Raw genomic sequence first — 25,274 nt, forward strand, 5'->3', positions numbered from 1 at the left:
CTCTACTATCTCTGTATGTGTAACTCTGCAAGGCACAACACTCACATGTCAGCAATGCACACACCAAGTTACACCGAGATCTGATGACTGGACCCCAGCGCTTGTAATTCAGGAGCCTCTCTTCCTTGTGTGGGTAGTTGGGATGTTTCTCCCTCAGTCTCACCTGCAGGAATTCACTCGCTGGCTTCAGCCACTTCCGCTCCAGCTCATCGATCAGCTTGCTGAGACTGGAAATCTGTGCAGAGAGTTTACTGACAGTTTCAGTCTGGAACTTCACAATCTCCTCATCCAGCTTTTCCAGCTGGGCCAGCAGGAGTTGCTCTTGTTCCTCTAGGAACAGCCGCAGCTGCTGAAACTCAGCCACAATCTTCTGCCTCTCGGCTTGTGTCTGTTTCTGTATGAAAACAGGGAAAGGGCTGGTCAGGGACATGAATGGAGCCCGGGGCCCTTTTATTGGGAGCTGAGTGCGAAGCAGGAAGAACTTCTTAGAAAACTCTACAATTTGTGACATTTGGCCCCCTCCTCATCCTGCTCTGTGGATACTAGGCAGCGACATCTCCCAGCTTCCCCTTTGGCCCCTGTGTCCCTCTGTCATGGGCAGCATGTTCTATTATTTGTAGGCTCTGGGAATTCAGACTCAGAGTAGCAGGAGGCAGGACTCAGCACCAGCCTAACAGAGATACCCAGTAGGGAAAAAGAAACAAAGCTGTTAATGCACAAAGTGACCAGACACAGCAGACATTCAGCTCCCTTGGGGAGGATTTCTGGGAAGGCTGGACATTAACTCATCCACTGACATGGAAGCTCAGGGCCTGTTCACACATGGATCTAACCCAGCAACTCATGATCCAAGAGAAACACAACAAGCCCAAACTTGCCAAGGCCACATAGGAGTCCTCCTCCTAACCAGACCTTTCACTGCCAGTCCCTGCTGGTTCATAACCACAGGTACTTACCAGATACTCCTGGCTTTTCCCCTCGCCAGTCACTTTCCATCCCAGTAGCATTTCTCTCTCTTCTCTCAGAGTCTTCAAATGGGCTACACATTTTTCCTGAAGAAACAGAAATAAGCACCAGGGTCAAACCCATGAGATACTGGGAGCCCAATTGTCTGCCTTTAAGCGGCACCATCCCAGTTTTGTAGAGCTCTGATTCTGTCCAGCAGGGACTCAGCCCTGAACGTGGCTTTGCCCATTGAAAAAGGGACAGGAGGAGACTGTGGATGCAGCAGGATGCCTGTGAGGATGCGGGATGGATCGGTGGTGACATCTTTGTAAAGAATGATGCAGGTGGGGATTAGGGAGGTAAAAAGGGTTACAAATACTAATCGCATAACGGATTACAATTTAATCAGTTGCAATACTTTTAACCTGCCAACGGGCAGGGCCAGTAGCAGACATGGGCTCTCCTGGGGTCGGGGCTCTCTTGTGGCGTCTGCTGAGGGTGACCAAAAGGACTGCCAGCAGACGCAACTTCCAGCAGCTGCAGACTGACATTAGCTGCCAGGGGCTAGTGGGCACTGCCGGAGTAGGGGGCAGTTTAACTGGTAACTGGCACCAATAAGCATTAGCTCACCAGTTAATCGGTTTGAACTCTTGCTACAACCCAGTCAAATCCCAGTGGTATCTGGCACGGGCCTGTGATGCCTGGAGCCCTGTTGTGTCTGGATTCAGGGTGCTTGGGGGCCCCACACAGCGTCCAGCCCAGTGAGTTCCTCTAGTGCCAGTTGCAGCATCTGAGTTTAAACTCTCATGGAGCAGGTTAGGGGTTCAGCATCTCAATGGGAAAGCTCCTCTTCTGCTGGGCCTGGGGCTTTATAAAAGTGTTTTCCCCACCTAAGGCCCACATTTCATCACTGTTCAGTGATGCTGTGGGGAAGGAGGGAGTGGAGCCTAGCGGTTAGGGCCTTGGACTGAGACTGGAGAGACCGGGATTCTGTGCAAACTCTATCACAAACATGCTTGGTGATTAAGAGCAACTTGCTACCCCACTTTCCCTTCCCGTCTAACTAAACTGTAACCTACTTTGGGCAGGGATTGTCCCTTGCTGGGTGTTGTACAAGGCCCAGATGCCATTGCGGGTCTGCAAGGCAATGACAGATTGTTACTGCTTTTCATCGAATCCATAACAGCTTGTAAATGCCTCTTCTCCAGTCCCAAGGCAGCTCCTGTGATCGAAACCTCTCTGATTATTAACACCTTTCCTTGTGTAAAAACACCTCCTGTCACTAGTGAAGGCTGGGTCTCAGGATTCAGAGTCTCATAGTAAAGTTTTCCACATCGGGTATCTGTAAAGACTTGACATAAGTTACCACACAGCCAGAGCATTTATTTTTTACAGCATCTCTTGTACCTTGAAGGCTTTACAGAGCTCTGTCACACCTGTGTCAGTGAAATTAGCCTGTAATTAAAACCCAAACTTATTTCCCATTACACTGGACAGCAACTCTGTACCTTGTACTCCTGGACAGCTTCCGGAATGGACACCACTGTGGGAGCCCGGGATCTATCATACACCACACAGATGGGAGTTTGATCCTCTTCACAGAACAGCTTCAGAGACTCCTGGTGCTTCACACGCATCCCACCCCATCTTGCTCTCTTTGCTGCCTGGAAACTCAGGTGCTTGGCTAGTTCTAGCACATTTGCCAGCTGCCTGTTGGGCCGAAGGGGTCTCTGCTGCACAGTGTCTCTGCACTGCAGGCAGGAGGCGGCTGGGTCTGGTGCCTCCCAGCACCGGCTGAGGCAGGCCTTGCAGAAATTGTGCCCACACTCCAGAGTGACAGGCGCTGTGAAATCCTCCAGACATACGGGACATGTCACTTCCTCCTGGAGACTTTCCGTGGGGCTCTCTGCAGCCATGGCTGCCTCTGGGCACTATCCTGAGCTCAGCAATGTATGGGCAGGTCTGGAGGCTGTGTGTGTGATATACTGACACTGATGATAAAAAAAAATCAAAATTAAAAACCAAAAAAAACCCCAGAAGCTTTGCTCACCCACTGCCCATGCCAGGGCCTCCATTGGGCCCCCTCAGCCAACTGCCCCAGCCAGAACCCCATGCCTCTGCGCCACTCATGCCAGGGCCCCCTCCTCATCCTGTGTTCAAATCCCTCCCCCTGCACAATCTGCAGTCCTCTCACAGCATCTCTATGTGCTCTCCAGCCAGCACCCAGCCCTCTTCTCAGCCATTCCCCATCCCCAGCCCAATGTGAGCTTCAGGAAGCACCAACAGACAGAGAAAGAGGGAGCGATATGCACGGAGTTTAATTTTTATAATTTAACAATAGAGAAAGTAGGCAGTGCCGGGCCAACCCGAGACATGGCCATTGCACAGCCTGAGCAGCCCCTGAGACCCAGCCTCAAGTTGGTGCGCCCATATACCCAAAGCCTTACCAACAAGTAACACAGGATGCTGGGTCGCAACTCCTCCCTCCATCCCAACTGAGCCAATCCCCGCCAACTCCCTCACGCTATGCTGAAGCCTCCCCAGCTTTGCCGCCCCAATCCTCCTCCCCCAGCCCAATTGTGCCAATCCTCCCAACTCCTTCAAGCCCCCCACTACAAAAAGGATGTGGATGCATTGGAGAGGGTCCAGTGGAGGACAACCAAAATGATTAGGGGGCTGGAGCATATGACCTATGAGGAGAGTCTGGGGGAGTTGGGTCTGTTTAGTCTGCAAAAGCGAAGAGTGAGGGGGGATTTGATAGCAGCCTTCAACTTCCTGAAGGGAGGTTCCAAAGAGGATGGAAAAGGGCTGTTCTCAGTAGTGACAAATGGCAGAACAAGGAGCAATGGTCTCAAGTTATGGTGGGAGAGGACAGGTTGGATATTAGGAAAAACTATTTCACTGGGAGAGTGGTGAAGTACTGGAATGGGTTACCCTAAGGAAGTAGTGGAGTCTCCATCCCTCGAGATTTTTAAGTCTCAGCTTGACAAAGCCCTGGCTGGGTTTAGTTGGGATTGGTCCTGCTTAGGGAAGGGGGCTGGACTTGATGACCTTCTGAGGTCTCTTCCAACTCTATGGTTCTATGATTCTAAGCTGAGCTGCAGCCCCCACACTTGCCACCCCTTCCCCTTCCTCACAACCTATATGTGCCCCTGCCACAGACCCCATCTACATACACTGATGCCCTGCAAGTGCCAGGAGAGCAGTGCAAGGGCAGGTAAATGGATGCTGTGGTGCTGTACTTACTGCTGCTCCACAATCTTCCTCCCCACCAAACCACCTCCCTGCCATGAGCAAGATGGAGCCACACACCCAGCAGCTATCACCCCACAAACAAGGCCGTCTTGGATGTTAGCCTGGCCCTGCAGTCGCAGGGGGGCAGAGCAGGAGTGAGGCACGGGGTCATCAACAGCCTGAAAGACAAACCCTCCCAGGCCCAGCAAGGGGCTTTCCCAGCTATTTAGAGCAGCTGGTGCACCTGGAGCCAACCACTTGCTGCAGAAATAAACAAGCCCACCACCAAAGTGAAGGGCAAAGCAGAAGGCCAGACCCCGGGCAGCCCCAGGCCACTCCCAGCTATGGCTGGGGAGTGGCTGCATGAAGCCACCTGGTCAGCCTGGGCCAGCAGTAGCAGCAACATATGTCCCTCTTGGGCTTGGGACGGGCTGCGCACGGAGCAGCCCCCGGGAACATTCCAGCCTGCAGGGCACTGGACCCATGTTTCCATGGGGTCCCTTCACTGGGTGTGTCCCCACTCGTCAGGAGGCACAGAAAGGGCAGAGTCTGTGGCTATGCAGGGACAGCCAGGCCTGGCAGGATTCACTGATGTATATAGGCAGTACTGCTAGATTTTTTTTCAGTAATTCTTGAGTTAACTTTTCACAATGGCACAAAAATGTGGTGAGCATTTCTGTCCACTTGTTACCAATCTGACTTTTTACAGTTGCAGGAAATGAGGGGGGGCAGGAGAGGGGAGAAATAGGTAACTAGGGCTGTGGTCACCAACCAGTAGATCGTGAGCTACTGGTAGATCTCGGGGGCTCTAAGAGTAGCTCTTGAGCCCTCTCTGAACTGTGCACCTGCGCAGTACATTTCCATTAGATTTCCTCATTTGAGGATCAGCTACTCACTGAGCAAAAACACAGGTGAGTAGCTGCAAGGAATGGTGGGAGTTGGGAGGTCGGGAAGGCTGAAACATCCCAGCCAGCTGACTGTGGCTTTCACAGCTGGGGCTAGGCACAGCCTCCCTGGGCTGAACGCAGGGCAGCCGAGCTGGAGGGAAGAGAAGCAGCTGCCCAGCCAGCTGGCCATGGCGCTCAGCCAGGGTGCACCACGCTCCACGTGGGCTGGCACAGAGGAGAAGCTGCCTGGCCAGCTGGCTGTGGCGTTCAGCCCAGAGGAGGCTGAACCGTGCTCCAGCTGATTGGGCGGCTTCCCCCTGCGCCTGCCCACGTGGAGCTTGGCGGCACCCTGGCTGAGCACCATGGCCAGCTGGCTGGGCAGCCACTTTTCTTCGCTCCAGCCCAGCTGCCCTGCGATCAGTCTGGAGGGAGTGCGGGTCGGAGGCTTCCCTCCGTGGCTGGTGTAGGGAACTCCCTGCCCCCAACCTTGTTCCCTCTCCTCTGCCCCAAACTTGCCCCCCACCCTCCTGTTCCCTCTCCCTTGCCCCCCCGACCCTGCTGCAGAAACCTGCCCCCCCCTGCAGAAACTTGTTCCCTGATACCCTGCCCCCCCTGCAGAAACCAGTTCCTTCTGGCACCCTGTCTCCTACTATAGAAACCTGTCCCCCTGCTCCCCTCTGCAGAAACCTGTCCCCCCCAGAACCCTGTTCCCTGCTGCAGAAACCTGTCCTGGCACCCTGCCCCCACTGGCACCCTGTTCCCTGCTCCAGAACCCACTAGCACTCGTCCCCAGTACTGTGTCCCCTGCTCCCAAATGCCTTTTCTATGGGTCAGTGACACCTGACTCAAGGCAGGTTCCCTGCCATTCTCATAAATAAAGACAATGCAGAAACTTTGTGTGTTTAACATAGTATTCTATTTAAAAATGAAACCTGGCCAACAAACCCCCAATTGGGGCCAAGCCCGCATCTGGCCCCCTACTGCCCAGCCTGGAGCCCCCTCCCCGAGCCAGTGTGCCCTTCTCCACCTCCTCCTGCAGCCAGATTTCCTCCCAGAGCTTGCACCTCTCACCCCTTCCCACACCCAAATCCCTCATTCCCACCCCAGAGCCTACACATCCTGTCTCAACACAGCAAGGGTCCAGCTAGACTTCAGGAGTTTTTCAGGATTCTGGAGATATCCCAGAAAAACTCTTCTGCATCCAGGGTTGCGTTTGTTCTTCCGCTTTTTTAGTGGAAGAGCAAACAGGCTCTTTTGGTCACCCCTATATTCCTCTTTCCACAAGGAATAAGGTGGCTTCCAAAAGAAGGGTTTTTGTTCTGACATTTGGTCCAGTGTAGACAGGCCAAATGTTGGAAAAACCTCTTCCTACAGAAGAATAAAAAAAATAAAATAAGCAGCAGTATAAGGATTGGGGATAGCAAGTGATGGAGAGGAGGAGAATAGAGAGGGAGGGGCTTCAAGGAAGGGGCGGGGCTTCAAGGAAAGGGCAGGGCAGTAGATCTTGGCTTGGTCTGTCATTTAAAAAGTGATCTTGGGTGTAAAAAGGTTGGAGACCACTGCACTAGGGAGTAAGATTACAATGAATATCAGCAGACACTTGGATTCCTGAAGGTAAAGCTTTATCACCAGATTGTCAGCATCACCTCTCAAAAGATGAAAAGTCTGCCTTTAAACCAAACAACTTCTCAGGCAGCATTATTCTTGTCTTGCACCTTTGTCATTCTCATCATCAACTGAAGTATTTTCCATTGGTTTGTGTGTAAAGTAGGGTAGGGATGTTACATTTATATTAACTGGCTAATTGATTCGTCAACGCATGACTATTTGATTAGTTGATAAGGGTGCCTCAGGGCTATTACTATACTACAAAGGCAAAAACGCTGCAGGAAACAGGGGGCCAGAGGGAGACTCAAGCAGTCCCATTGGCCCATGCTCCCCTAGGTGTATCAAAGCAGCAGTGCCACAGGGAGCCCAGGGTCAGTGGGGTAGTCTCCAGCTGGCCCCAGGGGCTGCACATAGTGTTTCAAAACAGCAGCATTGGGGAGCCCAGGGCCTGGCCACTGCTGCTTTGAAGTCCCCCCCCCGCCCTCCCGCCTATTTCTGATAGAGGCAGCAAGGGGGCTGGGAAGCGACCTGTCAGCTATGCAATAAAAATGTGCTTATCAGACTAGCGGCTAGTCATTCACATCCCTACACTAGGGATGTTAGCAACTACTCAGAGGCAGCAAGGTGGGGGAGAAGCAGCAGCTGGGGGGGGGGGGAGGTTGGAGGGCGGAGCTGCAGCGGCTGGGGGAGCGAACCGGCTGCAAGGTCGATGCGGGAGGAGCCGCGGGGGCGGGCACGTGCCCAGCGCAGCCGCAGCGCGAGCCCCTGGGCCAGTAGGATTCCATCGGCCCGTCAGTCACTGGCCGTCACGTCCCTGCTCCGCCCGCCGCGTCCCCCCAGGCGGGTTTCCCAACCGCCCCCGCTCGGAAGGTTGACCCCTTGTCCCCAAAGCACGAACACGGGCCGCGCCGAGCGCAGCCAGGGATTTGGGTCCCAGGGGAAAACCTTCCCCCGCCACTGCCCCCCGGATCTGACACGTAACCTGTTCTCCTCCTCCTGAGCCTCTCGCCCCGCCTCACCTCGCTCTGCCCCCCGGAAATGGAAACAGCAGCGCTGCGAGTAACGGCTGAAACGGTTACCTCAGAATTCGTCGGGGTGGGGGGGGGCGCATGCGCGGTGGCCGCTGCCTCGCTAGGCGTCAGACGCTGCATGTCCAACCGCAGCGGGGTGGGCGGGGCTTGAGTCGGGGCGGGGAGTGACTGGTGGGGATAGGTGCGGGACGCACTAAAAACCCGGCTGGCGTTATATGGAATGAGGGGGGAGGGTGTTAGACTGTGCGCGCGCGGCAGGTTAGTGACTCCGCCCTTGAGCCAGATCCAGGACTTAGCTCAGACCGGGAGCTACCTGGCCACGCCCCAGCTCAGCGGGCTCTGCGCAAACTAGGCTCCTAGCCGGAGGTGAGCCCCGCCCCCAGGGTTTACAGGGGAGGGACCGTGTGGGAGCCAGGGAGTAGAAGGGGGGCTGTGGATTTGGGGGGAACGTGGGGGAGGGGGAGACACTGGCCGCTCCCCCAGGCTGTGGGGCAGGAGGGGGGAGGGGCCCAGCAGCGGGGGGTCTCTCCCTAGAGCTGGTGACGCAAGCGGGAGGTGACTTAGGGGCTCAGAATTTACAAGGCAAATGTCTCCGGCCCGCTCCCCACCCTGCGCCCTGTTGCTGCCCGGGCCCCAGCTTGCCCTGCGAGAGGGGCGTGTCTGGGCAGGGCGGGGTGAATGTGGGTATCGGGCGGCGCTGGAGGCGGCTGGGGGGGCCTTTCAGTGGGGAGGGGAGCTTGCAGCATGAGCCCGTCTCACGGTGTGTGGGGGGGTAATTGGAGGGAGGAGCTGCCTGGGGGAGCTGAGCAGAGGTTTCTTCAAAGGGTGAAGGTTGGGGGGCTGTTATCTTTGCCCTTAGACTTGCAGATTCATTATGGACTTCAGAGCCCCGGGAGCGTCCCAGATCTGCTTTCCCCAAGAGAGTCTCCGAGGTTGCCTCCGAGTCTACCTCTGGGCCCCAGCTGCCTCCCACGATCTGCAGCAGCTCCCAAGCTCCCCCCCTCCCACCTGAGCTTGTGGGCTGGTCCCTTCAGTTCTCATTCCCATCTCTCTACCCTGGACAGGCTGCTCTGGGGCCCTCCCCAGCCGTTTGCTAGTGTGGTGTCTGCTCTTACCAGGAAAACCAGGTCTCGGGAGTTTGTTTTTCAATAATGAGATTAAAAATGCAGAATCTTTATTTTAACTGGTAACCTTTGTGTCCCCCCCCCCCCCCCCCCCCAGTTTTGGGTTTTACTCCATGGAGGTTCATTTGACAAAAAAAAAATGCCTGGCTCTGGTTCCTGCCCAAAATACCAGGCTGCAAACTAGGTTCCATGCCAACTGCAGAGGGCCAATGAGCTCAGCATGGGTTGGCCTGGCCTAGAGGATGCTGGTGCAGCTCAGGGTGGCTAGGTTTTTGGCTGATCCCAGAAGAGGGCTCTGGTCACTGCTAAGGCCGAGAAGGCCAGTGTCAGTCTCTGTGCTCAGGGCACTGGAGCCTTAGAGCCAGCGGAGGCACCTGGGGCATAGGGTTGGGCAATAATTTTGACAGGGTGGGCCACTCCAAGATTTTGGAACGTGGTCGAGGGCCGCACTCTTCCATGATATTAATGGAGATGTGGGGTCTGGGATGGCAGTTGGGTGCAGAAGGGAGCTTGGGGTAAGGGACTGGGGTACAGGAGGGAGACTGGAGTCTGGAAGAGTTGGGATGAAGCAGGCGGTTGTGACCTAGGGCAGGGGACTGGAGTGCAGGGGTTTGGGATATGACTTAGGGTAGGGAGGGATTGTGATCTGGGGCAGGAGAGTGTGGTGCCAGATCTGGGAAGGGGTATGGGTGTAAGATGAGAACAGAGGGTTTGGGTATATTGGGGGTGGGGCAGAAAAGGGCTAGGGTGCCAGAGTTGGGGCAGAAAAGGGCTAGGGTGCCAGAATCAGGCTGTGGCCAAGAGACTTAGCTGCCAAACTAGCCTGCCTGCCTGCAGAGCTTAAAATATTTCCCTGCCTGCCTGTCCATGTGCTTCATGAATAACTAAGCCCAAGAGAGGGGGTGTGATTCTTCTTAGCTGCCTGTTGTTCTAACAAGCAGCTCCCATGTGATGAGGGTGGAATGGCTCCTAAAACTTCCCCTCCTCCCCTCCAGTTTTAAAACAGAAAGGGAGCCCTGCCAGCTGTGTTTCTGCATGGCGCGAGGGGCTGCTGGGGAGCCTACCTGGGGTTCCCGCTGCCTCTCTGGGCCAGATCCAGCCTGCAGGCCATATTTTTCCCAGGCCTGCTCTATTGGGAGCTGGGGGCCCGGGCTGAGTAGCTGCTACCCAGCGGGGTCTGTTCTGGGACAGACCACCACTAATATCCTCCCTCAGCTGGACACAGAAGGGTGTTTTCCTGTGCCCAGAGCGAGCTCTGGAGCCTGCCAGTGTTAGCTCTTGAACCAGAGACAACAGGGGATGGAGAGAGACCTGAGGGGGAAGGTCTGGGGGCTGGCAGGAAAGTGACTGCAGAAATGGCTCCTGCTCACCCAATCTCTGTTCTTGGGTGTCTGTGAGTCCCAGAGCTGCTGCCTCTGGCACCCCCAGGCCCAGCACCCTGTGAGCAGCGATAGAACTTAGTGGAGAGGAAACACTGCCAGGAATGGCAGGGCAATAACCAGCTCTTTCCTGCAGAAGGGAGACAGGAGAGACTCACTGAATCAGCAGGAGCAATCGGGGGGGGGGGGAGATTCCCAGCCCTGCTCAGCTCCATTCCCTGCAGCCTCCCCTCAACAGGCAGATCCTTGGACAAGGTGAGGAGCAGAGAGAGGAAGAGTCATTTTCTGCCTCTGCCTCCCTGAGCTGCAGGAAAATGTGCTGCCCTGAGGGCAGTGTTCGGGGGTGGGGGTGGCGGGTGACAAAGTGGAGATTGTGTTCACTCTGTTTGCTTTGTTCCTGAGCCCTACTGTCCCTGTGCTGTTGTGTAGTAACTGTGTGTGTGTCTTAGTTTCACTGGTGCCCATCTGAAGACTGGAGTTTTTAGGTGTGGCTCTCATTGAGGTAGGCTGTCCCAGACCAGCACCTACACAATGGCTCAGGCTGTCTTGGTAACCTGAGCCTAGCTGGGAGACTTTACCAGATGAATCAAGTGACACTTTTTGCCAGGGAAGCTAGACAAAGGAGGAGGCAGGGCTGCTTGCAGATCTGGGCCCTGTTCCAGAGAGTGGGAGTTAGTCTGGGCTGGCTAAGGATGCAGGGAGGGGGACAAGGGGGCTGGTTCTGTGCCCCTCCCTCCCCCGCCCCCCTGAAGCTGGATTGTACTGACTGTTTCTCATTCCTGTGCTAACAAGAAGTCTGTGCTAAGCTGTAACTAATAAGCTTTCTGTTCTGCTTGCTGGCTGAGAGTCATGTGGCTGTGGATGAGAGTGCAGGGCCCAGTTATGCCCCCACACTCTGTGACAGGGCCCCTCCCCCAAAGCAGCATTCTGCCCCTTTCTCATGTTTGTTTAGAGGTTTTGTCACTGGGTGGGTATAAAAGTGTCACGTGGTTTAGGTCCCAGGGAGAGGGCAGGTCTGTGCAATAATAACCTCACTGAGGCATTTTCCAGCATGGCCGAGTCTAGAGGCTCTGTCTGCATGGAAGGAGCCTGTGGGGAATCGGGCATGACATGGACTAAGGCTAATTCACAGACCTCCCCAGTTGCCCTTCTCATCCTGCCAGGCTGCAGAGTAACAGCCCCATTTTGCTCCAAGTCATCCCGGAGCCGGGCAGGGAAATGGCTGTGCTGGAGCCAGCTCAAGTAGGGAATATGGGTATGGTGACCATATTTTTGTAACCAAAATTAGGGACATGTTCCACACCCCCTGCCACAAGAAGTCCCACCCTTGGAGGTATTACTCCCGGAGTCAAGATGGGTGTCGTGTGACCCCTCTAAGAACTCCTCCCACCGTACTCTACCAATAGGGATGGGGTTGGCCCTCACAGGACTCCCCCTTCCCTGTGCAACTATCCTGCAATTCCATTAACCCAATCTGCATTGCATTAACTTCGGGGGGAGGGGAACGGGTGGGAGAGGCATGGGAGGAAAATCTTGCCCCTGGTGTGGAGTGAATGTTGTCTTGTGCACCAGTATTGAGTTCATGTGCACTTGTTCAGATGTTCGCCACTATGGCACCCAAGTTATTAATAAACATCTTATAAACCTCTTCCTTCTGCCATGTCTCCCAGCCTCCCCTTGCCCTGTCTCCTCCCCTGTTGCCCCCCACCACACACCTTCCTCTGCTGTCCCAGCTCCTGCGCTTTTCACTCCCCTCAGCCCTTTGGGGACTTGCCCCCTTCCCTTGCACCATCCCTTTTTATCTTCCTGTGTCCACTCCTCCTCTAGCCCCACTTTGATCATCTGTAGCTACCCCTCACCATCCCTTCTCATAATATCTCCCTCTACCCACCTGCCCTGCCTTTCTCCTCTGGTTCCTGTCCCCCCCCTCCATGTGTCTGCCCTTCTGCTTCACAAATCCCTGGCACCTCCATTTTCCCTTACCCCTGCACCCTCCTGATGCCTCCTTCCCTGACTGCCCCTGCCCTCCTTGCCCTCTTTATTCCTGGTGCCCACCTTCTCCCACTCACTCCTCCCCTCTCCTCTTCCTTCCTCATTGTCCCTCCCCTTTCCTCTACTAGCCTTACCCTGTCCCCTCCCTTCTCACATCCCCACTGACCCCTACCCTTCCCTCCCTCCTCGTGCCCTTTTCCTCATTGTCTTCTTTTGGACCCCTGGGGGAGTGTTTACACTGGGCTACTTATTCCGGAAAAGCAGCCGCTTATTCCGGAAAAGCGGCTGCTTTTCCGGAATAAGCTGCGAGCTGTCTACACTGGCCGCTTGAATTTCCAGAAAAGCATCGACGCTGTACTGTACAAAATCAGCCGCTTTTCCGGAAACGCTACGCTGCTCCCGCTCGGGCAAAAGTCCTTTTTCCGGAAAAGCTTTTCCGGAAAAGGGCCTGTGTAGACAGCTTTTCCGGAAAAGCAGAAGAAACGGAAAAAAGCGGTTTGGACGGCGGGAGACCCCGTAGAAACCGCAGACTTCCGGGTAAACCGAGGTCTTAAAGAGCGCGGACGCTACTGGCCGCATGTGGCAGGAGCCCGCAGGAGACCACCCTTCCCAGCTCTGCCACGTGCCAACTGTGCTGCCCAGCCACCTCACAGCGCAGGCATGGCAGCTCCGGGTGGTCAGCCACCGTCACCCGGGGCAGGGGAGGAAGCCCTCAGGGGCCGCAAACGCAGGGCCCCATCCTGGATCCCCAGGGAGCTGGAGACCCTCCTGGACTTGTGGGAGGAGGAGGAGGGTCTCCATGACCTGCAGTCCCGCCGCCGGAACGCAGACGTCTACAGCCGTCTGGCACAGAACCTGGCCCAGCAAGGACACCCCAGCTGCAACTGCGAGCAGGTGCAGTCGAAGGTGAAGGAGCTGCGGCTGGGGTATGTGCGGGCCTCGGACGGGAGGGGAGCAGGACCCGATGTCTGCCCCTATTTTGAGCGGCTGAACTCATTTCTGGGCCAGCCAGCCCTGCAAGCCCCAGCTGTCCCCGTGGACACCTGCCAGCACCCCCCCATCAACCGTCCCACCAAGCCGGAGGAGGGAGAGGACAGTGGCTGCGCATCAGGAGAGGAGGCCAGCGTTGCCACCCAGCAGGCCCCCTCCAGCTGCTCCTCTGAGGCCGGGGAGGAACCCACTGGTAAGTCTTTGCAGGTTACACTCCCAAGGGGCGGGGGGCGGAGGGCGGGTGGGGGGAAAGCCAGGTGCCCGGAGGAGGGAGGGGGAGAGCATGTCACTTAGGCCACGTGAGCTGCATGCTGCATAGCATGAGGCAGTTAGCAGCACGTGCAACCACGTGCAGCCTGGTGACCAAGTGGCAGGTGGCTGAGGCAGGCAGCTGCAGGGCACGCCTGGGACCGTGCTGCTCACAAACATTCGGCAGGACCAGGGGGAAGGGTGGATGCTGGCTGGAACCGGCCAGGGCCCCAGCCCAGAGCCCGCTGCTCCACCAAGGGTGCAGCACAGGGAACGGCACACTGTCCCATGCCTGGCTGTGAGGCACAGCCAGCTGCTCCTGGGAAAAGCGCAGTGTCACAGTCCTGTGACTGTGGACCCCCACCAAGCCCTTCACCTGCTCCCCATGCCTTGGCAGGTTCCCCGAGGGAAGTCCCCACTGTGGCCACACCTGTCCCTGGGCTACCGGGCTTGCGAGAGGGATAGTGGGAGGGAGAAGGGCCCCTGAGTTTTGCTGCAAGGATGGGACATCCCCCCCACCCAGTCACTCTTCTGGTTCCATCCAGGAGATATCCCACGCGAGGGGATCTGAGAGCCCAGACCGCCACTGACAGGTGTGCTCCCAGGCACTGCCGTGGGGATGCATCTCGTTCCCTGTCAAACACCAGTGATTAGCCCAAAGCTTTTCACAGTCTCCACCGGCAGGGAGTTCCACAGGTGAACGCAGCACAAACACCCTCCCGCCCTCCACGGGGCCAGGATACAGACTGGTGCTTACAATACTGGAGGGAGGACCCTACTCCAGGGGCGGTCCTCCTTGCCAACATACAACACGGGAGCAGGAGGGGAACCGAGTGGGCCCAAGCCAGACAACTGTGCGGTCACCTGGGCTCCGGGATGGAGGGTATGAGGTGTGGGGACAGTGGACGGCCTGCCTGACTGACCCGTCCTTTGTTTTCTTCCCTGCAGCGGGACCCAGCACCAGACCCACGACTCCAGCAGCAGCGGCACCCCCAGCTGCCCAAGCCCGGAGGCCGAGGCTCCAACACCGGGACCAGCTGCTCCGCCATCACGTCATCGCGGTGGAGGGGATCCAGACCTCAATTGCGGAGCGGGTGCAGGGGTCCAGGACTGGCGGCAGGAGGGCTGGGCTGCCTTCCTGGAGGAATGCCGAGGGATGCGCACCACAATGGGCACCCTAACGGCACATTTAGTGCATGCATCCACTATGGCATGGCCGGACCGCATGCCCCCGCCATCCTTCCTGGAGCACAGCCCATGCCCCCTCCTATCCCTGCTCCTGCCCCTGACCCTACTCGTGCCCCTACTCGTGGCCACCTCACCGTGCAGCCTGCCCCGATGCAGTCTGCCCAGTGTGGGCAGGTCCGCCCCCGGAGGGGCGCTCACAGGGGCCACCCGTCCCAGTTAAAGGTCCCCCCTCCTTCTCCCAGTTAAAGGTCCCCCCGCCCTCTCCTTTGTAAATAAAAAGTTCTGTTTTCACTTGAATCTTGTGTGGTTATTGTGTTCCTCTAGTAACTGTAAAGAAATTATGTGAGATGCCAATTAGCCACTTCAATTTAACAGGGTTACAAACTGTGGACAACAAAGTCATGACTCTATCACCGGGGGGGGGAGGCCCTTTTTCAGTGGGCCTGTGCAAGGGAGAGATGTCCCAAACCCCTGGGCGACCCAGCCTGGAGTCTTGGCTGTCCCTGGGACTGGAGTGCAGCACCCTCCCCCCATCCCACTCCCCCTGGGACTTACCTCGATGACAATCACTCCAACGATGGATCTTCCCACCCCGAATTGGTGTGCCACCAAACGGTAGCTGTCCGGTGTGGCCAACTTCCAGAGCGCGATGGCAACCCTCTTGTTGATGGGGATGGGTGCCCACAGCCAGGTGGCGGTTCTCTGCAGCGCGGGGGGTGAACCAGATGCACAGCGTCAAGAAGGTCCGCTTTCTCATTCGGAAATTCCGGATCCACTGGTGGTCCCATCGTCCGAGGACCACCCGGTCCCACCAGTCGGTGCTGGTCTCCAAAGTCCAGATGGGCCGGTCGGGTGCTGATGCCATGCGGTTGCCAGGACCTCCCTGGTGAGGGAGTCCAAGGCGATCTCTGCCTCCTGGTACATGAACAGCAGGGCACCAGCCTACAGCACGAGCTCCAGGCACCTGTACAGCTCCAGCAGGGGCCCGAGCAGGTACATGGCCACCCATGGCTCCATGGCAGAGAGCAGGGCAGAAAAAACAAAATGCCGGGAAAAGCTGTTGGGGGGCCAAAGGGTGGTGTCCCCAAAACTCAAAGGGCAACAACTGACCCTGCGAAGGGTGCCAGTCCCTGGCAGAGGCCCCAAGGCACGGGAGCACGAGACCAACGGCTGCCCGGCGAGACCCCTTTAACCACGTGTCTGGACGGAGCTCTGGCCCCGCCCCCAGAAAGGCCTGGTGGCCTTTGCCCTCTTCAAAATGGTTCCGGGCTTTTGCTTTTCCAGAAAAGCGTGCAGCCAATGTAGACGCTCCTTTTCCAGAAAAACTGAAAACGGAATACTATTCCGTTTTCAAAGCATTTCCGGAAATTCATGCCAGTGTAGACGTAGCTCTGGCATTTATCTCTCCTCCATCTTGCCCCTTGGTGCTTGCCCCTTTCTTTTTCTGGCCCTCCCATCAGCAGAAGCACCTTCCTCTCCTCACCCACTTTCCCCTTCGTTCTCCCCTTGCCCCTTCCCTCACCTTCTGCCTTTGACGTGAAAAGCAGTGTGTGAGGGCTGGAGTGGGGACCACGGTACTATTTTATTACCATGGTCTGGCCCCAAAAGCCCCCACAGCCCCAGCTGCTCCCATGGTAGGACTAGGTGCCGGGACTGGAGGAGAGGCTGGAACGCTCCTCATGCGGCTGCTGCTTGACTCTAACTGGGGCTGCCTACAGGGACCTGGACTGCCGTACTAAAAATAGTACCATGGGCAGGCTCTGCTGCAGTCCCAGCACTGGCTGAGCCCAAGCGCGCAGTGCACCAGCCGGGCTCTGTGCAGTTCCTGCCAGGGCTCCAAGGCATCTTGGAGTAGGAGGAGGTGGTGCCGCCGACCAGGACCCTGTGCAGCAGAGATGGTTCCACAGGGAACGGGAGGGAATGGAGGGGCCACGCACCACTAGAAGTTGGTCTGGCTGCCCACCAGCAAAGCTCCAATGGGGCAGATGGGGAGGAGGCTGTTGCCTGTCCACACTTGCCTTCTTGCACAAGTGCTCTTGTGCAAAATGATTTATTCCTTGTGGGAAGAGGAATAACTCTTCCGCAAGAAATCTGCTTTTCTGACGCTGTACCGTAAATTTACTTGCACAAGAACACGTATGCAGTGTAGACACTCTGCAAGTTTTTGCACAAGAACAACTGTTCTTGCACAAAAAACCTGCAGTGTCGATGTAGTCTTAATGTTTTCCTGTGCCAGTGCATGGAAACCAGGCACACCTGTCCCTCAACTGAAACCAGTTCAAACCCGCTGTGTCTGGTTTCTATTTCCATCAATTAAACATTGGTAGGTCCTTGGTCTCCATGGGCTGTGCTGTGCAGAAGAACAAGAATCACATCCAGCTCGGGAGGAATGACCTAGTTTTTATTGCCTGGCGGGGTGGGAATTTGCTGTGATATGGGACTGAAAACGTGACTGGAGGTGGGCAGGAGCCTGTTACAAACATACAAAAGACACCTTTTTCAGCCTGCCTGGTGCACATTCCTACCTTTCTGTGAACACAGCATTCACTGGGTTCTCCGAGAAAATTCTCTACACTTTTAGGGACCAGGAACCTTGGGGAAAATCTTTGTTGAACACAACATCAGCCACCATCTCAGGTGCTCTTCACTTTTTCCCCTCTCACTCATCATCTCTCCTCTGTCTAATGCCTTTCCAGCAGGGCTGAAGCCCCAGACAACGCTCCTAGGACTTCCCAAGGCCAGGAGACATTCTAGAGCTGTGATCAACAACCAGTAGATCAGGATCTACAGGTAGATCTTGGAACCTTTGACAGGTGATCCTGACAGGTTTGGCCAGGAGGCTGTCACTTCATCTGCCCTTCTCAGCACTGCCATGATGTTCCTGTCCTCTGCCTTGGAGGGGCCCCCTACCCCTGGGAGTCTCCTGCTTGCTGTGCAGGGCACAGGAAGAAAGGGGGGAGGTGCTGATATTAGGGTGCCCCTCCCTCCACCCCATACTCCACTTCCACAAAGCGGGGGGGCAGGAATAGAGAGAGTTTGCTTTTGGGAGTGGTGCAGGGTCCGTGGAAAGGTGAGCCTGCCTTAGATCCCTGCACCACCACTCAGAAGCCACCTGTGGTAAGTGGTACCCAGCTGGAGCCTATATTCTGAACCTCAGCCCCAGTCCTGAACCCCTCCTACGCCCCAAACCCTGACCCTAGCTCTGAGTCTTCAAACTCCCTTCCAGAGCCTACACCCTATTCCCCATCCTGCACCACAACTAGAGTCAGCTCAGAGCCTCTCCCACACTCCAAATCCTTTAGCCCAAGACCAGAGCCTGCATCCTCATCCCTGTACCTCAAACCTCTGCCCCCAGCATGATTAAAAGTGAGGGTACCTCTAGACTACTTTTTTTGTTAAAGGAGATATGCAAATTTGGCACTAATGTGCTTGTCTTCTTCCAATTTTTTTTTAAATCTGTTTTTTTTCTAACGTGAAAGCAGTTCAGATGTGGTTCTTTTAAAAATAAAAACCCTTTTCTTGATGAATCTGCAAACCTCAATTTGTGAGAGAGAAGCGTGTGTGGGTTTTTTGTTTTGTTTTGTTTTGTTTTGTTTTGTTTTTGAGGAACCACATCTAAATTGCTTTCACTTTTGAAAAAAACACTTTCAAAAGAGTGATCAGAAGAAGATATGCAAATTAGCTCCTTTAAAAAAAATGTCGTCTCGAGGTACACTGAGGGTATGTCTACACTACAAAGTTAATTCGAACTAACAGATGTTAGTTTGAATTATCTTTGATAGGCGCTACACTAGCGCTCCGCTAGTTCGAACTTAATTCGAACTAGCGAAGCGCTTAGTTCGAACTAGGTAAACCTCATTGTATGAGGACTAAGCCTAGTTCGAACTTACTAGTTTGAAATAAGGGGTGTGTAGCTGTGACGGACCGGGCCATGTCTGGGCACAGCTGAGGGTGTCCGCTCAGGGCGAACTGCTCGAATCCGGGGCTATTTACAGCCCCCGACTGGTGACCTCTCCACACAGGCCACAAACCAGTCCCACAGAGCGCTTCAGCAGCCTGCCTGAAGCCTCCCGAGCAAAACCCCTCCGACACCCCAGCAATATCCGTGCCCCAGATGGCCCCGGGCCTCATACACAGGTGGGGGGTCCTAGCACCCAATCCCACCTACCCCGAACAAGTTCTGTCCGGTTCCAAGAAACCAGCCACAGATCCCTGGTCAATTTACCCTCTGGACCTTACCCACAAATCACGCTGGGCCAATCCTTTAGAATCTATATCTAAAGGTTTATTATTACAGGAAAGAAAAGCATGAGAGTAAGGTTATTAAAGTACAGTACGTTACATGCACCGAATCTCCCAGTTCTCGATGCAGGCTCTAGCAGAGATGTTACAGCTGCTGGTTTAAAAGTTCTTATTGCACATCCTACGATCAGGATTGGTTCACAGGTCTTCCGGGCTCTTCAATCCCTGCAGTGCTGCCTCTGGGATGAAGTGCTGAGCTGAGAACAAAATGGCATCGACCACATGGCCTCTTTATACCCCCTTCCTGGCCTCTTCTGGTATGCAGCAGGTCACCTGGTCCTCAGCCTCTCTCTGCTGGCCGCTCTTAGGTGTCCGCCCTCATGCTTTAGGTGTGTCTTTGGGCCATCAAGTGCCATTGTTCCACAGGGCTTCACTACTCAGCCTGTCCATAGCAATGCTTAACCACATTCAGAGAAATATTCAGCTTCCACACAGATTACAGATCTACACACACAGACATTATATACTCACATAAACAGTGTACACAGGATCAGAAAACAACAAGCTCCCATTCAATACCCCACATGGCTCCCTTTCATACCAATTTCTGGGGCCACCACCCCCACCTAGGGGTGCAGCAGCGATCTGGCTGCTTCCCTCCATTTCAGTAATGTGACAGTAGCTCCTTAATTCGAACTAGTGGGAGGCTAGCCTTCCCCAGCTTTCCCTGGTGGCCACTCTGGCCAACACCAGGGAAACTCTATTGCCCCCCTCCTGGCCCCAGACCCCTTAAAGGGGCACGGGCTGGCTACGGTGCCCATGCCAGGTGCAAACCTGCCAGCACCCAGCCAGCAGACCCTGCACCTGGCACGGCTCGAGCCAGCCACCCGATGCCCCCCAGCCCTCCCCCTCTTCCCGGGACCAGGCTAGCGGCTCCCGGGAGCTTGCCTGTGACCGCAAGAGGTGGGCACCCGCCTGGTCTAGTGCGGACATCGTGGACCTCGTCCACAACCTCCGCTCTAGGCACAGGAAAGTGGCCCTCTAGGGCAGGAGAGCTGCCATCCTGGCCACCCAGGAGCAGGTGTGCATGAAAATCAAGGTGGTCCACTGAGACCCCCGACCCTGAGCTTACAATGGCTGTCCTGGGTCAGACCAAAGGTCCATCTAGCCCAGTAGCCTGTCTGCTGACAGCAGCCAACCCTAGGGACCCTGGAGGGGATGGACCGAAGACAGTGACCATGCCATTTGTCTCGTGCCATCAATGATGTAGATATTGGGATAGAGAGTACGTTTATTAAGTTTGCAGATGATACCAAACTGGGTGGGGTTGCAACTTCTTTGGAGGATAGGGACATAATTCAAAATGACCTTAGCAAGTTAGAGAAATGGTCAGAGGTAAACAGGATGAAGTTTAAGAAAGAGAAATGCAAAGTGCTCCACTTAGGAAGGAACAATCAGTTCCATACATACAAGATGGGAAGCGACTGTCTAGGAAGGAGCATGGTGGAAAGGGATCTAGGGGTCATAGTGGACCACAAGTTGAATATGAGTTAACAGTGTGATGCTGTTGCAAAAAAAGCAAATATGATTCTAGGTTGTATCAACAGGTGTGTTGTAAGCAAAACTCGTGAAGTCATTCTGCCGCTGTACTCTGCACTAGTTAGGCCTCAGCTGGGATACTGTGTCCAGTTCTGGATGCCACATTTCAAGAAAGATGTGGAGAAATTGGAAAAGGTACAGAGAAGAGCGACAAGAATGATTAAAGGTCTAGAGAACATGACCTATGAAGCCAGGCTTCATGAACTGGGCTTGTTTAGTTTGGAAAAAAGAAGATTAAGGGGGGACATGATAGCGGTTTTCAAATATCTAAAAGGGTGTCACAAGGACGAAGGAGAAAATTTGTTCCTCTTGGTTTCTGAGGACAGGACAAGGAGTAATGGGCTTAAAGTGCAGCAAGGGAGGTTTAGATTGGACATTAGGAAAAAATTCCTAACTGTCAGGGTGGTCAAATATTGGAATAAATTGCCGGGGGGGGGGGGGGGTGGAATCTCCCTCTCTGGAGATATTTAAGAACAGGTTAGATAGACATCTGTCAGGGATGGTGTAGACGGAGCTTGGTCCTGCCTTGAGGGTAGGGGGCTGGACTCGATGACCTCTCGAGGTCCCTTCCAGTCCTATAATTCTATGATTCCTCTCCAGCCTTCCACAAACTTTGGGCAGGGACACCACTCCTACCCCCTGGCTAATACCACTCCATGGAACCAACCTCCATGACTTTCTCTCACTTCTCTTTAAACTCTGTTCTAGTTCTAGCCTTCACAGCCTCCTGCAGCAAGGAGTTCCACAGGTTGACTCTTTGCTTTGTGAAGAACAACTTTCTGTTACTAGTTTGAAGCCTGCTACCCATTCCTTTCCTTTGGTGTCCTCTAGTCCTTCTATTATGGGAACTAATGAAGAACCTTTCTTGATGCACCCTCTCCACCCCACTCATGCTTTTAGAGACCTCTATCCTATCCCCCCTCAGTCTCCTCTTTTCTAAACTGAAAAGTCCCAGTCTCTTTAGCCTCTCTTCATATGGGACCTGTTCCAAACCTCTGATCATTGTAGTTGCCCTCCCCCCTCCCACCCTCTGTCTTCCCCTCTCCCACCTCCTTTTCCCAGTCTCCCCGAGTTTTGTTCAATAAAGAGAGATTCTATTTTTGACCACACGTTTTCTTTATTTTGTACATCAGGAAGGGGGGCTAGGGAAGGGTAAGTGGAAGGAGGTGAGGGAGGAATGGGGTACGAGCCCCCGATGGGGAGGACTGGGCTGGCTTTGCGGGCTTCTGGGGGTGGAAGCTCTCCTGCAGCCCCCCAATTACCCCCTCTCTCCAGATGGCAGCCTTCGGCAAGTGCAGCTGGTCTGATGGCCGAGTCCTGTGATGTGCCCAGTGTGGGCACTCAGGGCACTCCAAGCCAGGACTGCTTTGCAAGCGGGGAACCTCTGAGAACTGTCTGTCCGGGGTGGGGGTCGGGACCCTTTAAGCACAGCCCTCGGCTAGCCTGAGGCAGCAGCTTCACACTCTAAGTCCTCATCTGATGCCTGCCAGCACTGATTCCAGCCATCCTTAACCCCGGTTCAGGGTCCACTTAATGTGGACATGCTAGTTCGAATTAGCAAAACGCTAATTCAAACTAGTTTTTTAGTCTGGACGCGTTAGTTCGAATTAGCTTAGTTCGAATTAACTAATTAGAACTAAGGGTATGTCTACACTACAGAGTTAGTTCGAACTAACGGATGTTAGTTCGAACTAACTTTCATAGGCGCTACACTAGCGCTCCGCTAGTTCGAATTTAATTCAAACTAGCGGAGCGCTTAGTTCAAACTAGGTAAACCTCATTTTATGAGGATTAAGCCTAGTTCGAACTACCTAGTTCGAATTAAGGGCTGTGTAGACCCTTAATTCAAACTAGTGGGAGGCTAAGGCTTCCCAGGTTTCCCTGGTGGCAACTCTGGCCAACACCAGGGAAACCCTATGCCCCCCTCCCGGCCCCGGACCCCTTAAAGGGGCACGGGCTGGCTACGGTGCCCGTGCCAGGTGCAAGCCTGCCAGCACCCAGCCAGCAGACCCTGCACCTGGCATGGATCAAGCCAGCCACCCAATGCCCCCCAGCCCTCCCCCTCTTCCCGGGACCAGGCTGGCTGCTCCCGGGAGCTTGCCTGGGACCGCAAGAGGCGGGCACCCGCCTGGGCTAGTGCGGACATCGTGGACCTCGTCCACGACCTCCGCACTAGGCACAGGAAGGTGGCCGTCTAGGGCAGGAGAGCTGCCAGCCTGGCCACCCAGGAGCAGGAGTGCATGAAAATCAAGGTTGTCCACTGAGACCCCCGACCCTGAGTCCTGAGCTTACAATGGCCATCCTGGGTCAGACCAAAGGTCCATCTAGCCTAGTAGCCTGTCTGCCGACAGCGGCCAACCCTAGGGACCCTGGAGGGGATGGACCGGAGACAGTGACCAAGCCATTTGTCTTGTGCCATCCCTCTCCAGCCTTCCACAAACTTTGGGCAGGGACACCACTCCTACCCCCTGGCTAATACCACTCCATGGACCCAACCTCCATGACTTGATCTCACTTCCCTTTCAACTCTGTTCTAGTTCTAGCCTTCACAGCCTCCTGCAGCAAGGAGTTCCACAGGTTGACTCTTTGCTTTGTGAAGAACAACTTTCTGTCACTACTTTGAAGCCTGCTACCCATTCCTTTCCTTTGGTGTCCTCTAGTCCTTCTTTATGGGAACTAATGAAGAACTTTTCTGTATGCACCCTCTCCACCCAACTCATGCTTTTAGAGACCTCTATCCTGTCCCCCCTCCGTCTCCTCTTTTCTAAGCTGAGAAGTCCCAGTCTCTTTAGCCTCTCTTCATATGGGACCTGTTCCCAACCCCTGATCATTTTAGTTGCCCTCCCCTCTCCCAGCCTCTCTCTTCCCCTCTCCCACCTCCTTTTCCCAGTCTCCCCCAGTTTTGTTCAATAAAGACAGATTCCATTTTTGAACACAATTGTCCTTTATTTTGTACATCAAGAAAAGGGGCTAGGGAAGGGTAAGTGGAAGGAGGTGAGGGAGGAATGGGGCACAAACCCCCAATGGGGAGGACTGGGCTGGCTCTGTGGGCTTCTGGGGGTGGAAGCTCTCCTGCAGCCCCCCAATTGCCCCCTCTCCCCAGATGGCAGCCTGCGGCAAGTGCAGCCGGGCTGACGGCCGAGTGGTGTGATGTGCCCAGTGTGGGCACTCCGGGCACTCCAAGCCAGGACTGGTTTTCAAGCGGGGCACCCCTGAGAACTGTCTGTCCGGGGTGGGGGTCGGGACCCTTTAAGCACAGCCCTCGGCTAGCCTGAGGCAGCAGCTTCACACTCTAAGTCCTCATCTGATGCCTGCCAGCACTGATTCCAGCCATCCTTAACCCCGGTTCAGGATCCACTTAATGTGGACATGCTAGTTCGAATTAGCAAAACGCTAATTCAAACTAGTTTTTTAGTCTGGACGCATTAGTTCGAATTAGCTTAGTTCGAATTAACTAATTCGAACTAAGTTAGTTCGAATTAGCGCTGTAGTGTAGACATACCCTTAGTCTTCACAGCAGACTCCAAGAGAGCCACTAAAGACCACAAATCAGATAAGGATCAAAAGCACAAGGCTAGGTTTATTGTTAAGCAAAGTACATTAATAGTTGTCAGTAGACTCTACTGAACCACTATTCCCCCAGGCTGTGCAAAGTTGGTACCCCAAGACACCACCTTATATACAGGTACAAACACATCACCGCTGATGTGTGAGGTTGCCACCCTCTGATGTTGCCAGGCTACCACCAATCACCTTGTGCCTCATGATCTGATTAGACCATCTCCATCCGTCTTGTATCAACCTCGACCCTTTCCCGAACCAAAGTTAGTATCCATGGGGAGGAAACATCCATCACGCTGTTTATCTTAGCCCCTTTTCCTGACCATGAGTTGGTATCCATAGAAAGTGGGTACCGTTGTCTTTTCCAAAGAGCTGTGTGTTTACAGTTCATGATCAGTCCCAGTTATCAGTTAGTCTCAGCCCTGGCGCTATTATCAATTAGTTTCAGCCCTATTCATGCCAAGGTCTGGGAGCAGAGGCCTGCTTTTGCTCACAGCTTAGCTTTGCTTTATGTTTGCCATGTTTTGTTCATTGTCAGCTAAGCCTCAGACCTCAGACCAGTGATGCATTGGCTTATGTTTTAGGCCTTCCTTCTACAGCTTACCTACAACAATGGAAAACCCTTCCAGTGCTGCAGACAGCATCTATAGTACAGAGATTCAACTACAATGCTCTAGTGGCCTAGGTCTCCTCTGTTTCTCTTTCTGTGAGTTATCTAGGGAGGTTCTGGACATGGTGGGAGAACCTCGTGCCACAAGCTTCCATTCTGACCCATGTCCTACCTGGCTGGTGGGGAAACACGGGGCTCTTTCATATCAGTACTCGGGACACATCTGCACTGGAGTTGAAAGCATTGGCTTTGCAACAGAACCTGAAACTTTCCTACCAGAGAGAGAGTCCAGCTACAGCCCCCCTCCCCTTGGTGTAAAAGTGGGGCTGTCAGTAGGGTGCTCCTGGGGCTGAAATGACCTGAATCTCTTGGCATTGTGGGCACACTGCAAACCTGTCTGTTTGGGCAGATACCATCGGACAACTGAGAAAGGTGGGTGGGTTTTGCAGAGTGCAGGGGAGATGCAAAGGATGGGGAGAGTTTGATTTGTAATTTGTAATTAATTTAATACATGCCCATGAAATAATTAAACACCACAGCCCTGTCAGCTAAGATGTTGGTGTTGTAGTGTCGCTATTGTTTCATCAATGAGTATGTGGAGTTTGATCATTCAGATTAGACCAGTTTCATTTTTT

The 25,274-nt window shown here is 54.4% G+C and overlaps 2 protein-coding genes and 1 long non-coding RNA gene across 5 annotated transcripts in view; 2 read left to right on the forward strand and 1 right to left on the reverse strand.

The window, feature by feature from the left end:
- The window catches only part of LOC142821583 (butyrophilin subfamily 1 member A1-like), a 130,012-nt gene extending 122,183 nt beyond the window's left edge, over positions 1–7,829 (reverse strand). For 2 of the 3 annotated variants that reach the window (XM_089771130.1, XM_089771131.1), the window contains exons 1-4: positions 7,694–7,822; positions 2,454–2,936; positions 957–1,052; positions 164–394 (exon numbers count right to left, since the gene is read on the reverse strand). In XM_089771130.1, coding sequence (XP_089627256.1) covers positions 164–394; positions 957–1,052; positions 2,454–2,861 — 735 coding nt within the window. In that variant the 5' untranslated portion in view covers positions 2,862–2,936; positions 7,694–7,822. Of the gene's footprint in view, positions 1–163; positions 395–956; positions 1,053–2,453; positions 2,937–7,693 lie in introns of all 3 variants that reach the window. The other variant, XM_089771126.1, reaches the window with a different exon arrangement.
- An 88-nt stretch (positions 7,830–7,917) lies between these two features.
- On the forward strand, positions 7,918–10,117 carry LOC149522248 (uncharacterized). Its single transcript, XR_016347386.1, has 2 exons — positions 7,918–9,555; positions 9,586–10,117. It is a non-coding gene; the product is annotated as an uncharacterized LOC149522248 (long non-coding RNA).
- A 1,634-nt stretch (positions 10,118–11,751) lies between these two features.
- LOC142821587 (uncharacterized) lies at positions 11,752–15,037 on the forward strand. The gene is made up of 2 exons (XM_075912992.2): positions 11,752–13,383; positions 14,388–15,037. Exons 1-2 carry the CDS (start codon positions 12,861–12,863, stop codon positions 14,618–14,620), a joined length of 756 nt encoding a protein of 251 aa, XP_075769107.2. The 5' UTR covers positions 11,752–12,860; the 3' UTR covers positions 14,621–15,037.
- Positions 15,038–25,274: the final 10,237 nt, after the last annotated feature.

This window comes from Pelodiscus sinensis, chromosome 19 (genome assembly GCF_052426305.1).
Source record: "Pelodiscus sinensis isolate ZL-2025 chromosome 19, ASM5242630v1, whole genome shotgun sequence".
Lineage (NCBI taxonomy): Eukaryota > Metazoa > Chordata > Testudines > Trionychidae > Pelodiscus > Pelodiscus sinensis.